Here is a 15,257-nt window from a genome sequence, read left to right as displayed (position 1 = left end):
TTAGGGAATGATGTTTTTGAAGGAAATGGTTAAGCCTACATATCTTACCGACTTCACATACCTGTATCATTTATTTTCTTAAGGTACTATGTAGATTCTGATGAAGAAACGAGTGAAAAAAGAAAATGAATGCAAACTTTCAATGTGACGGTAAGTGCACTATAAAAATGTTTTACTAACATAAAGTTACAATTAGGCAACACAATGAGTAATATTATGTGGAAAAGTGGAGATTAGTAAGCCAATAATAAAAATGGCCTGTTTAATGCACTGTAACATTGAATACGTTAAGACGATAGACATTACTTCTACATTTCACTCATGTTTTGCATACTGGAATTGAACGCTGTCAGACAACCTTTGATTTTGTATAGTTGTGCAAATTTATGCCCTTATTTGTGTCTTCAATTGCCCCATACAGTCTGTTACAAAAAAAGTAGACTAATAACTACAATAGCATGTAAATATATCTATTCAATTCATTTTTATCACGTCTATCACAGTTTACCGAAGGCGTTGTACACGGGTGTGTTGTAGTACATTACAACGTCATTAAGGCAGAATACTAGAGAAGCAGGGGAAAGTTCGATAGAAAGAAAAGGAATTCCTAAGTAAGGAAAAAAAAAAAATCAATTCCAATTTCAACTGGCTGCCAAACTCGCCTGGGCATGTTAACATGATTGAAAGCATAGTGCAATATATTTTAGCAATACCTCGTTTTGTTTCAGATTTTTTTTTTATCATAATTGTGAAGTATTTCATTTATTCTTACAGGAGTCGAGGAGGTTCTGTTCCACACCAGTTTCAGCTAGATGCATGAATTTTTCAGGTAAGCTTGATTAAATGTTTTTGTCTATTTCAATCTTTAAACCTTTTATCTTTTTGACTCCTGCATTACCGTGCCTTCACACATTGAGCAGCGGGAGCGTCGAAGCGACATTCTCTATGGGAGGGCGCGTAAATCTTGATAAATGCATTTATGTCTTGTTCTCCAACGAATTTCTCCTTACTTATGTCTACGGGCCGCGTCGCCAGGCGGCATAAAACTACGCGGTTGAAAAACCCATATAGACATGACTTTTTATGTCGTGTCAACACGGAATAAATGTACGTGTTAAAAGGTCTTTCAGTACTGAGATATACATAGGCGGATACTTTTACTCTTCAAGTGCAAATGTTTCAGTCTGTAGTGCGTTATATTGGTTGCCCTATTGTAATAGTTGGAGTTCCCATTAACATATCCATTATCTAATCTATTGAATACGTGTTTATTTTACCCTGAACACATTAATTTTACGTTTCACTGGTGTACTAAACTTTGTTTTGTTTTGTGTTGGTGATTCTTGTGAGTTGTGATGGTTGTAGTGTGTGGGGTATATATATATATGTCCCTTTAGAGCTACCGTAGAGCGGAATAGTACTTTGCCCTTGGCTTAAAAAAAGAGAGAGGAGGGGGGAAGTATTAATAAAAAGAAAAGTGTTCAGTGACTGAGGTGGAGATCGTGTTATTATTTTCATATCAATATAAAGCAAGGTGAACCTGCAGGTTCAGTCACCCTGGCATGTTTCACCGATATCAGTAAAGAGTGTTTGTTACAGGGACAAAATAAAAAATGAGGCAAAGACCAAGATGTTTGAAATTATTGGTCATCCAGATGAGTTGGTGAAGTCATAATATATTTGTGGGAAAGAGAGATGGAAATCGCATACTATTTTGGCGCCATAAAATTTTGGTGCAAAATTGTGTGAATCAACGGTAACTTTAACATTACTTATTTATAGCAGTAGTGTTTGTATTAACTACTTGTGCTTTGATAAATTACATCCTATTGACAGTCAGTACAAAGATAAGCTACAAATTTGTTTCTTTTACGGGTAGCTTTCCTGTAACTCTATACGAGGAAAGAGCCAAGAGGGTTCGATTCACCACGGTTCACTCATATTTTTATTTTATCAGATCAATAAAATGGATTGTTTCAGCTATTTGTTTTCCTTATTATTGTACATTAATACAAACACAGGCAAATTGACACAAATTTGAAAATGCCTGTATAATCTATTCTAAGTCTTCTATGCAAGACCTGATCTATCACCAGCAAAACATGTAAAACAGCCAAATATTTCTGTCTGATCTCGTTTTGTAGGATTTGTATGAACTAAAAGAAACAAAGCAGAACTGGCTTGAACCAGTCATTTTAGATGAGGGCAGGGTAGGATTACGTGACGATAATTACTGGAGCTTGTGGTAAAGCAGGCTCTTGTGGACAGCAGTGATTGGCCAAGTTCCTGTTATACTGAACAACAAAGTCTGAGGAACTATGTCTGTTCTTGGCATAGTTGCCTGGTCCTGTAATCGCCGGCCGGCACTAAGTAATCGTGAGTAATTTAAGGAAAATTTCAAGGATCCAAATGAGCTTTGTCGAATTATTTAACAAGTAATAATGTGTTCGTTTGTTTTGTAGTCAATTTAAGGGTCTGTTCTATTAAAGTTTTATCATTTACATGGATATTTCGTGAGTTCTTTCATCCATCTTGCACTAAGTGGTTACAACGTTCTATACTTATAACGTACATGTTTTTGATATCCCGTCTTGTACGTAGTAACGAGGTTCGACTGTAATTGTGAAGTATTTGATTTATTCTTACAGGAGTCGAGGAGGTTCTGTTCCACACCAGTTTCAGCTAGATGCGTGAATTTTATCAGGTAAGCTTGATTAAATGTTTTTGTCTATTTCAATCTTTAAACCTTTTATCTTTTTGACTCCTGCATTACCGTGCCTTCACACATTGAGCAGCGGGAGCGTCGAAGCGACATTCTCTATGGGAGGGCGCGTAAATCTTGATAAATGCATTTATATCTTGTTCTCCAATAAATTTCTCCTTACTTATGTCTACGGGCCGCGTCGCCAGGCGGCATAAAACTACGCGGTTGAAAAACCCATATAGACATGACTTTTTATGTCGTGTCAACACGGAATAAATGTACGTGTTAAAAGGTCTTTCAGTACTGAGATATACATAGGCGGATACTTTTACTCTTCAAGTGCAAATGTTTCAGTCTGTAGTGCGTTATATTGGTTGCCCTATTGTAATAGTTGGAGTTCCCATTAACATATCTATTATCTAATCTATTGAATACGTGTTTATTTTACCCTGAACACATTAATTTTACGTTTCACTGGTGTACTAAACTTTGTTTTGTTTTGTGTTGGTGGTTCTTGTGAGTTGTGATGGTTGTAGTGTGTGGGGTATATATATATATGTCCCTTTAGAGCTACCGTAGAGCGGAATAGTACTTTGCCCTTGGCTTAAAAAAAAGAGAGAGGAGGGGGGAAGTATTAATAAAAAGAAAAGTGTTCAGCGACTGAGGTGGAGATCGTGTTATTATTTTCATATCAATATAAAGCAAGGTGAACCTGCAGGTTCAGTCACCCTGGCATGTTTCACCGATATCAGTAAAGAGTGTTTGTTACAGGGACAAAATAAAAAATGAGGCAAAGACCAAGATGTTTGAAATTATTGGTCATCCAGATGAGTTGGTGAAGTCATAATATATTTGTGGGAAAGAGAGATGGAAATCGCATACTATTTTGGCGCCATAAAATTTTGGTGCAAAATTGTGTGAATCAACGGTAACTTTAACATTACTTATTTATAGCAGTAGTGTTTGTATTAACTACTTGTGCTTTGATAAATTACATCCTATTGACAGTCAGTACAAAGATAAGCTACAAATTTGTTTCTTTTACGGGTAGCTTTCCTGTAACTCTATACGAGGAAAGAGCCAAGAGGGTTCGATTCACCACGGTTCACTCATATTTTTATTTTATCAGATCAATAAAATGGATTGTTTCAGCTATTTGTTTTCCTTATTATTGTACATTAATACAAACAGAGGCAAATTGACACAAATTTGAAAATGCCTGTATAATCTATTCTAAGTCTTCTATGCAAGACCTGATCTATCACCAGCAAAACATGTAAAACAGCCAAATATTTCTGTCTGATCTCGTTTTGTAGGATTTGTATGAACTAAAAGAAACAAAGCAGAACTGGCTTGAACCAGTCATTTTAGATGAGGGCAGGGTAGGATTACGTGACGATAATTACTGGAGCTTGTGGTAAAGCAGGCTCTTGTGGACAGCAGTGATTGGCCAAGTTCCTGTTATACTGAACAACAAAGTCTGAGGAACTATGTCTGTTCTTGGCATAGTTGCCTGGTCCTGTAATCGCCGGCCGGCACTAAGTAATCGTGAGTAATTTAAGGAAAATTTCAAGGATCCAAATGAGCTTTGTCGAATTATTTAACAAGTAATAATGTGTTCGTTTGTTTTGTAGTCAATTTAAGGGTCTGTTCTATTAAAGTTTTATCATTTACATGGATATTTCGTGAGTTCTTTCATCCATCTTGCACTAAGTGGTTACAACGTTCTATACTTATAACGTACATGTTTTTGATATCCCGTCTTGTACGTAGTAACGAGGTTCGACTGTAATTGTGAAGTATTTGATTTATTCTTACAGGAGTCGAGGAGGTTCTGTTCCACACCAGTTTCAGCTAGATGCGTGAATTTTATCAGGTAAGCTTGATTAAATGTTTTTGTCTATTTCAATCTTTAAAGCTTTTATCTTTTTGACTCCTGCGTTACCGTGCCTTCACACATTGAGCAGCGGGAGCGTCGAAGCGACATTCTCTATGGGAGGGCGCGTAAATCTTGATAAATGCATTTATGTCTTGTTCTCCAATAAATTTCTTCTTACTTATGTCTACGGGCCGCGTCGCCAGGCGGCATAAAACTACGCGGTTGAAAAACCCATATAGACATGACTTTTTATGTCGTGTCAACACGGAATAAATGTACGTGTTAAAAGGTCTTTCAGTACTGAGATATCCATAGGCGGATACTTTTACTCTACAAGTGCAAATGTTTCAGTCTGTAGTGCGTTATATTGGTTGCCCTATTGTAATAGTTGGAGTTCCCATTAACATATCCATTATCTAATCTATTGAATACGTGTTTATTTTACCCTGAACACATTAATTTTACGTTTCACTGGTGTACTAAACTTTGTTTTGTTTTGTGTTGGTGGTTCTTGTGAGTTGTGATGGTTGTAGTGTGTGGGGTATATATACATATGTCCCTTTAGAGCTACCGTAGAGCGGAATAATACTTTGCCCTTGGCTTAAAAAAAAGAGAGAGGAGGGGGGAAGTATTAATAAAAAGAAAAGTGTTCAGCGACTGAGGTGGAGATCGTGTTATTATTTTCATATCAATATAAAGCAAGGTGAACCTGCAGGTTCAGTCACCCTGGCATGTTTCACCGATATCAGTAAAGAGTGTTTGTTACAGGGACAAAATAAAAAATGAGGCAAAGACCAAGATGTTTGAAATTATTGGTCATCCAGATGAGTTGGTGAAGTCATAATATATTTGTGGGAAAGAGAGATGGAAATCGCATACTATTTTGGCGCCATAAAATTTTGGTGCAAAATTGTGTGAATCAACGGTAACTTTAACATTACTTATTTATAGCAGTAGTGTTTGTATTAACTGCTTGTGCTTTGATAAATTACATCCTATTGACAGTCAGTACAAAGATAAGCTACAAATTTGTTTCTTTTATGGGTAGCTTTCCTGTAACTCTATACGAGGAAAGAGCCAAGAGGGTTCGATTCACCACGGTTCACTCATATTTTTATTTTATCAGATCAATAAAATGGATTGTTTCAGCTATTTGTTTTCCTTATTATTGTACATTAATACAAACAGAGGCAAATTGACACAAATTTGAAAATGCCTGTATAATCTATTCTAAGTCTTCTATGCAAGACCTGATCTATCACCAGCAAAACATGTAAAACAGCCAAATATTTCTGTCTGATCTCGTTTTGTAGGATTTGTATGAACTAAAAGAAACAAAGCAGAACTGGCTTGAACCAGTCATTTTAGATGAGGGCAGGGTAGGATTACGTGACGATAATTACTGGAGCTTGTGGTAAAGCAGGCTCCTGTGGACAGCAGTGATTGGCCAAGTTCCTGTTATACTGAACAACAAAGCCTAAGGAACTATGTCTGTTCTCGGCATAGTTGCCTGGTCCTGTAATTCCCTCATAAATGCCATATTGTCTAAAACACCCCAAAATTAAACTGGAATAAGGTGCATCAGTAAAATAAAAGATGTGTCAATAAGAAAACGATAAATGAAAACAGTTGTCATGTAGAGCTAAGGAAGTTACACACTGACCACATGGTACACCTCGACCTGCACGCACTGAGGTTTTCAGATTGTCTGCCTGTCGGCGGTTTCCACTTCAGCTGACGTGCCTCTGAGAACTCAGTGCTGACTGGGTTTGGGCACCTCTGAGGCACGTAGCTGTGGGACTCACTCACCGCTCCAGTGGGTACCGCAGCGGACAGTGTTGAAGGACTAAACAGGATCCAAAGGGCAACAACGACTGTGCAATAATAGTGACACATTAGCATAAGCATAGGTATATCTCATAAGTAGTATTTTACCTGGTTACACATTATTTTGTACGCTATAGGTAACTCGTGTTTCCATGTCATCTTGTTGTCTTGAGCTCCATCATTATAGTAGTTTTGTCTTTAGCTCTGGTGCTGCTTACTTTGAATATTAATAAAGTTTAAATTTCAGTCAATATTAACATATTGGACCAATAACGGTATCTTAATTTTTTCAATAGATATCGGGCGATACTGATATGTTAACTGACATTTTGTTAATCTCTACTTATTTTGCAGGTAAATCTCTGCATTAAGTATCACACTCTACCCTGCGTCAGTCTGCGTGTCCCTGGTCTTCAGGCAAAAAAAAGTCCATAATGGGTAAGTTTCCCTAGTTTTGTAGAGAGAGTTGCCTTTTTTTAACATAATTTTAAATTGTAAAATTATGGTGTTAAAATTCTGTAATGGGTTGCCGCCCCATCCTGGGTTATTTCCTGCCTTATGCTGATAGCTTGTGGCTCCAGACCCCTGACCCTACATGAGACAGGCGGGTATAGAAAATGGATGGATGGATGATGTTGAAATTCATGTTGAATTAGCTAATTTCCTCCTAATTTAGCAGATTTATTCTACTGCTGTTTTATTTTACCTTCTATTGATCTCATGTAATAGGGTAAGCGGTTACAGAGAATGGATGGATGGATGATTTCATGGATATTTTGATATTTTAATATAAATAAGTGAATTTTAATATGACAATTGATTGGTTTGATCCCTCAAAATTACATATGTATGTGTATACACCATGACCCTGTACCTACACATAGGTTTGGAAGATTGATGGAGATGTAATTATATACCTATTTTCTGGTGGTATAATATAATGTTTTATATATTTTTTTCTTGGTGAAGCTGAGGAAAGTGAAAAACGACCAATTGAAAGCTGGACAGAATCCGATGTGAGCACCTGGTTGAGGTCCATAAAAATTGATGAGAAGTATATTCAGAAATTTCAAGAGGAAGAAGTCAATGGGGTGGTCCTCTTACAAGCAACTGAAAAATATCTGAAAAACAAGATTGGAATGAAATCTGGACCTATCCATCTTCTGATGACCAAAAGGGATGAGCTCACCAATTCTTCTCCAGCTACTAAGCCTCAAGATGCCACTGCAGGGAAAAGTGAAAATCAATCAAACCAGCAAGAGCAGTGTGTTTTAAGTGGGAATGGAAGCAAAGTAAAATCAAAAACCAAAATAAAAAAAGCTTCTCAGAGAGGGTTGTCTGCGAAAAGAGACTGCAAACCTCGGCCTTTTGGCAAAGAGGGGGTTAACTTCACATATGCAAAGCACAATGTGTTAAAGCCTGAATCGGGCGTTGTTGATATGATTTCTCCTTGTCATGAATACAAGTCATTTGAAATTGCTGCTGACTTGGACAATCAGAGGTTACAAGCCAAACTTGCCAAAGAAACTTTCAAATTCGCCTGTGGATGTATGAACATGCGAACAAATGGCACAATACACTTCGGTGTGATGGACAGTGTGAGCGACTCTGGTTATGTTCATGGTGAGATAATAGGTATTCCTATTAAAGACAAAGATGTGTATGTTGATGCATTAGACTACATGAATAAGTGCTTTAAATCTGACAGTGAGCTCGCAGCACAGTGTATTCGCCCACCGGAGTTTATTGAAGTTTCAGACATTGACAGCACAGAAAAATATTATGTGGTAGAAATTGATATTGAACCAAAAATCATTATCGTGTCCAGCAAACTGTTCTCTGTCCATCTGCCGAATTTCAGGGAGGATTCAAATAAGGTGGAATATGAAAAGAAAACGATGTACCGTAGAAATGGTTCCAAAACTGAACCAATCAGCAATCAGGAAGAGTTTTACTCCAGTCTAAGACACCGAGATGAGCTTAGAAAAGAAGCTGAAAAGGACCACATTGTTCCAGATGTGAGTGTTGACCTTGGAAGAAAACTGGCGATGTTGATCACTGATGGAAAAGGGAAAATCGAAAAGGAAAAGTGGCACATTGTTGTTGCAAACAGATTTCAGGAAGAACATTTGAAATGCATTGACTTTTTACTGGATCTGAAAATTTTCTGTGTGTTTGACTTTGACCCCGACTCCAAAGCATCTGGATTATGCAAAAAATACATTGAGCACCATGCAGCAAATTTACATTTCTTACAAAACTACAAAATACCAGATGAAATGAGCATTAAAGACTTTGAAGGTGAATTGCGTTTGTTTGAACAGGTCAGCTGGATTTTTTGCAATGGACGAAATGATTTCCGTGGAAATGAGACTCCCTGTGATGAAATTGCATGGATTACAAATAGAAAGACATTTCTAAAGGAGGCAGTGTGTCTGATTTGTAAACAAATCTTACCAAATGGCACTTTCTCTGTGATTTTCTTTCTTACCTCTCCAGTTGAGCTACCGATCGTTCACACTTTCCATGAGTTCATTGCTGAAATGCAAGGTCATGATGATATCATTTGCATTTCAGAGTCTGAAGACAATTACAGCAAATGGGAAGGTTATGCTCAGTGGTCTTGCACTGCTGAGACTGTGCAGTCTAAGAGTATTTCAGGGATGAAAATGAGCCATGTCAATGCTACAATTCAGCAGCTTCAGCCCTCCAAAACAAGGGTCGCCAAGCACCTTTCTGTCTTCAGTAAAGGTGTTTGCCAACTTGAAAAGATTGAAGAAGAAAGAATGTCTTCTATAGAAATTCTGAGCATTGACCAGTGTGATGATACCATAACTGATTCTGAGGATGAAATCAAAGTCATTGAAGAGAATTTTTATCGCGGGGGCAAAGTGAGTTGGATCAATTTTTGGCTGTCAGAAAAGAAACATGTTGGGGAATTCATCCAGAGAGATACATATAAAGAAATTTCCAAACGTATCAGTGACCTTCCCAAGTGTAGTATCGAACAGACAGCCATTCAGGATCTTAGAATATACCACCAACCAGGTAGTGGTGGAAGCACTGTTGCACGGCAAGTGCTCTGGAATAACAGGAAAAACTTCAGATGTGCAGTGGCAAGACACTCATTCTCTGCTTCAAAAGTGGCTGAGCACGCTGTGAGGCTGCGAGAGTATGAGGAAGTCGACGCACAGAAATGTCTTCCAGTTCTTTTGCTGGTTGAAGATTTCGACACAGAATACCTTGAAGATCTAAGGAGAGAGCTTGAATCGGCTGTGAGAACTCAGAAGATCAAGCCAGGGACACTGTGTTTTCTTTTACTAAGCTGCAGACAATCACATGAACCAGAAAAAATGAGCAAGGAGTCGCCATTACAGAATTTTTCCGTGACTCATAAACTGTCAGCAGAAGAGAAGAGAGAGTTTGCACGAAAAAAGACTGAAGTTGAAAAGCAATATTCAGCCAATTACATCATAACCTTTGTTTTGATGAGTGAGGAATTTAACAAAGACTACATCATCAAATTTGTGAAAGATTTACTTGTTGGCATTAAGCATGGAGATGTTGTCACTCACCTTATTCATTATGTGGCATTACTCAATACTTATGTGCAAAACTCCTATCTCTCTCAGTCCCATTGTGAAGCTCTGCTACTACTAAGCATGCAGACAAATATTGAACCCACTGCCAACAAGCAGACCAGAAAAAAACATACAGATAGATGCAGAAGGCACTTGTTTGAATCATCATTAAACAAGCAGGCCAAAGTTCTCTTCATCCATCTGAGAGATGAGAAGACTCATATTCAAAGCATACGCATCCTTCATCCCTTGATTGCTAAAGAAGTCCTTCGCCAACTTTTGGGCAAAGACCAGCAGCAGAGTGACATAGCCATGAAACTACTGAAAGATGATGTGCTTTTTCAGAACAGTTTTGGAAAAGAGCATTACCACAGATTCCTGCGTGACCTCTGCATGAGACGCAATAAGATCATTAAAGGAGACAAATCTGACACTTCATTTTCTCCCCTCATTGAACACATTTTGGAGAAGGAAAATCCGGAAAAGGCTTTCGAGATCCTGAAAGCAGCCTACACGCGGTTTAATGAAGATCCCTTCTTTGCTCAGCAGCTTGCACGGTTGTGTTACACATATGAGAAGTTTCCAGAAGCTAAGGTCTGGGCAGATATAGCCGAGAAAAAGATGCCACACAACTCCTATATCTTGGATACAAAGGGCCAAGTATTTAAAAGATGGTTCAATGACAAATATAAAAATCTTGACGGTAACATCAGTCCTGAAAGCACTGTGGACACAATTGCAACAGCGCTAGAAGCAATTGAATGCTTCAGAACTTGCGAGGGAGCAGCTAATTTGGAACAGGACTCTATGAATAATTCAGGCTACTTCTCAGAAGTTCAAGTAGAGCGTGATCTTTTGGATCTAGTCTTGAAAGTGTTTCCACGTGGAGAAAAGGGCCGCTCTGAGTGCATGCAGTACTTAGTGACAGGTCACATTCCAGAAAGGGTGAAAAAGCCGTGGGAGTGTTTTCACAGTAAACTGAAATTCATTCACAAGAATATGCATGATGCCCTCACAAGGATTTCAGAAGATCTGAGCTATTTCCAGATGGACGTCAGTTTGGATGATGATGAACAATACAGCACTGAACTGAAAACAAGGAATCCAGTAAAATGGCTTGCAAGACAAACTGCCTGGTATGGGAATTTTTTCAAAGATGTAGAGTTGCCCTCCAAAGAACAAAATCAATTATCAACACGCATGAAACTTTGCTCTCTTGGAGGTGATAATATTACCAGCATCTTTTCTCTTTTGTCTGAAAAGAAACAGGACCAACTAGAATCCATCGTTACTGTATACGGTGGGCTGAAGAAACTTGATCAAATGGAACTGGCCAACTACATAGCATCTCAGATAGCCTTAGGGTGTGTTTCAAGTGCATCCACTTCTTCTAAACTCAAGGAGCTTCAAGCATGCAGCCATCAGTTCCCTCGGGACAGAGACAGATGTCACCCCAATGCCCTGTTCTTACTCACATTGCTTTTCTGGCCAGAGGATGGCGACACCAATCAGGAGAGAGATAACAAATATGAAATCCTTATGTCTGCTTTGGATGTTTTGAAACGAAGCTTCAAAATTAAACAGAAAAATGTGCCTCACAAAGAGCTGAGAGTTTTCACGCATTTCTACCTTGGCAAAGGAAGTGGCCTGAGTAAGATTGTCCACAAAAGTATGATACAGGCCTTCAAAACATTCACAGTGTCACAAAAAAGAATTAAGTGGTTTGATGGATATATCTGGAAAACGCCAGAGATTGTGCACATGCTGAAACGTGTTCAAGGCTGGACGGAACATGGAAATGTCTATATCAAAGGCTGTAAAGGGAAGGAGATCAAGATACGTGCCCTGAACTCTGATTCAGTACCTGATGGTAACGAGAATGTTGAATTTTATGTGGGATTTACATTTCAAGGACCTGTTGCTTGTGGCATCACTGTCTGTGATGCCAGTGAGACATAGGGACCAGGTTAGAGCCAATTGTGTAGTGCAATTGTATTAATGCCGTGTTTCATCAGTGAAATGTACAAGCCAATTAAATTTGTAATAATTACGTAATGTCCGTATGACACTTCACTGAATAGCTGTAAATATTTAAATATTGTTTTGCACATACACACACACAGGTTTGTAGTTATATATTTGTGGGGACTCCACATTCATTTCTATGGGGAAAACTCTAATCCTAGCATGATGACCTTAAAACAACAGCAGTTGACAAACTGGAGTGTGTGTGTGTAGATTAAGTTTATATTACATTGTGGGGACCATATTTCAGTTTCCTACAAAGATCTGTCAATGTAATCAAAAAGTAAAAATGCCACAAGTCTCGTATTTTGTTTGTTTATTTAAAGTTAAGATTAGAGCTGGTCAGGGGTTAAATATGCTCTATAAATGAAATTGATCTGACATGACTTGAATTACTGTAGATATTGTATTGCACTAGCTTTGGTGGTACTGTGACCTATCAAGACCCATTTCTTCCCGGAACACCTCTAGTAGCCTAAACCAATCTATGTTCTCTGAATGCTCTTAGTGATGCACTTTGATTTTAACAGGTTAATAGGTTCTTTTTTTTAAAATATATTTGTATACGTGTGTATACTTCAATTTTAATTACATTTGTAAATGGGCATCCATTGGAAGATCAGAAAAGCCACACTTATGCCCAACCAACTCCTTGACAGAAGTATGTTTGTAATGTGCTATTTGTATGTGACTTTGTACAAAAGCTTTCATAAATAAGTAAATGTCAATGCACTCTGACTGATATTTTAAACCTTGTTCTTTCTGCTGTCTGTGTGCTCCAAATTAAAAATAAAACTATCACAATGCTGAAACTTCATATGAAAGTTCCAAGATTCAGCCGTATTATTAAAGTTATTATCCACACATAAATGTAATTTACCAGAGACCCCAGAACACTCACAAATGATTGTATAAGCACTATATAAGAAAAGAGTCAAATACGTGGATTTGATGCAAGTACTCATTACCTGAGAATAATACGTATTTATCATTTATTTATTCAATAAAAGCGGTCATACAACTTTATAACACCTTTTCTTAAAAAAGGTCTCAGGCATATAAAAGTAATTTGTCATTTTTGTGTATTATTTTAAAATTTTTAACATGGAAATGGACAAGGCACCTCCCAATATAACGAAAAACACGAAAAGCACAACCGTTCTTGAACTAATAAATGTTTCTTATCTGTACGCTTACGTTTAAAGTTAATTGTTTTAGGCAGTGTTTCAAAGGGATGCATTTTCACTGGGGCGTGTTGCGGACAAGCGCTCACACAAACAGGGTACAGCATGAAGGCAGCGCTAGATATTTAGCGTCTTTGAAAAAAACTATAAATACTCCAATACTATTGCTCCATATGACCGAATTTTCGAATGGCATTGGAATGCCATTCTATGAATGATAATATCTGTATATGTGTCACGCCCATGCAGGCGGAGTCCACCATGTGCTTCGTCTGCCCTCTTTCCCGTACCAGGTCTGTCTACCCTGTGTGTTCACCTTGCCTCTTACCCGTCCTTTTCCCAGAACCGCTCCCGAACCTGACCAGCTTTCCCCGCTGAGACCAGCAAGTCCTGTTCCCGCTCCCCGCTCGTGTCCCATGTATGCCTGTTGGACGGATCTCCTAGCTTCAGACCTACGCTTTCGACTACCAACTTCTCATTGCTACTCCGTTTGTGCTTTCGCTCCAGTGCCCTCATTAAACCGCGCTGTTGCTCGCATACCTGGATCCTTGCTCTCCTTTGTCGGCCAGCATCACAATATGTTATGGCAAAATATTTAGCCAGTCACCCGGAGATAAAACACCTAAATAAATAAAATTAAAAAGTAAGGCAAATCTCGTATTTAAATAATTTATGTTCCTACAACCCGAAATCGCAGCAATATCAACACCACGCTTAAACCTGTGCGTAGCAATCATGTTAACCGCGACGTATATGAATCTTCCAGCTTCACACGAGCGCTAATTTCCCGCGACCTTTTAAATAGGAAGCGGTGACGTTCTAGCATCTTTGCACATGGCTGTAGATCACCATGAACGCGTCTTTCCAGTTCTTCTTCGATTTTTATGGCAGTTGGTTAGCAGCTTTAATGGAGCATTACCGCCACCGACTGGACTGGAGTGTGGCACAGGACGCTAACCTCCCAAAAGGGAGTGAAAACTACATACTAATCATAATAGTAGTAATATTAATTAACACAATAACACATTCACTTCATCAGACCCCGTCCCCTTCAAAAAATGAATATAAGTTTATATTATATTAAAACCAATGAGAATCTATGGAGGTCGCTGAGCTGATACCATTCACAATGCTTTTATAATTCTAAAAACACTAAAATACCGTTACCAGTACATGGTCACATGGACTTATTTTGTCTACTTAAACGCTAACGAAATCATGTTTTTAAAATCAAGTCATTCTGATGAATTGTCGCGACTTCAGGATCATTTTTATGAACCTTGACACCACGTGGATGTCAATGTTAGACAAAGTGGACTTCATACATGCATGAAGTCCACTGTAGTGGACACATGTCTAATCGTGATTCACGGCCCATTGAAGCAAAACTTTGTTATCGATAAACATGCATATTTTTCTTATCTGCTGAAAGGTCCATTTATTACGGAGCCACTAAAGAGACATAGGTGATAAAAAAAAAATGACAGTATCTGGTGCGCATCAGATACTAACAAACCGTAGTATCGCACACTGCTGCCATGTTGTGCGCTGAGGACCAGTAGCTGCGTCTTGGAAAGCTGATGCCCTGACAATTGCTAGAAAAGGTCTCCGTAGTTGACTACACCAGCTGGTAGCTCATCATTATACATCTTCAGTGCATTTAAAATTAATATAATAGATTGTTATATACTATATACACTCACTAGAGTCAGAAATCACCATGTATTCACATAGAGGCAATTCTGCAAAGAGTTTTTGGTTATATTTTGTACAGGCAAATATATTACCAATCAATTTTCCTTTGTGCCATCTTTGCTGGACTGCAAGCTTACTGTGATCCTGTCAGAAGCAGTGCAGCAGGACACTGCAACTCCCCAGCACTATGGAAAATGTAGTCTCTAATTCAGCTACGTTTCTGGACATGGAAAGGAACATGTAAATACCGGGAAGGTGTGCAAATATCACCCACACAACCATAGTCAAAAGCATGAAGGTGTGAGGTCATCGTGCTCCCCACTGAGCTGCAGTAGGGATTTTATGTTTTATGTTTATATATA

At 38.3% G+C, this 15,257-nt stretch overlaps 1 protein-coding gene across 1 annotated transcript; it reads left to right on the top strand.

The window, feature by feature from the left end:
• The first annotated feature begins 6,764 nt into the window (after window positions 1-6,764).
• LOC125742700 (sterile alpha motif domain-containing protein 9-like) lies at window positions 6,765-12,840 on the top strand. The gene is made up of 2 exons (XM_049014948.1): window positions 6,765-6,848; window positions 7,380-12,840. The coding sequence occupies exons 1-2, from the start codon at window positions 6,845-6,847 to the stop codon at window positions 11,948-11,950; spliced, it is 4,575 nt and encodes a 1,524-aa protein (XP_048870905.1). The 5' UTR covers window positions 6,765-6,844; the 3' UTR covers window positions 11,951-12,840.
• The last annotated feature ends 2,417 nt before the right edge of the window (window positions 12,841-15,257 follow it).

The sequence above is a fragment of the Brienomyrus brachyistius genome, chromosome 5 (genome assembly GCF_023856365.1).
Source record: "Brienomyrus brachyistius isolate T26 chromosome 5, BBRACH_0.4, whole genome shotgun sequence".
In the NCBI taxonomy this organism is placed as follows: domain Eukaryota; kingdom Metazoa; phylum Chordata; class Actinopteri; order Osteoglossiformes; family Mormyridae; genus Brienomyrus; species Brienomyrus brachyistius.
Note: the sequence above shows the minus strand (reverse complement) of the source record. Positions and strands in the feature narration are given on the sequence as shown.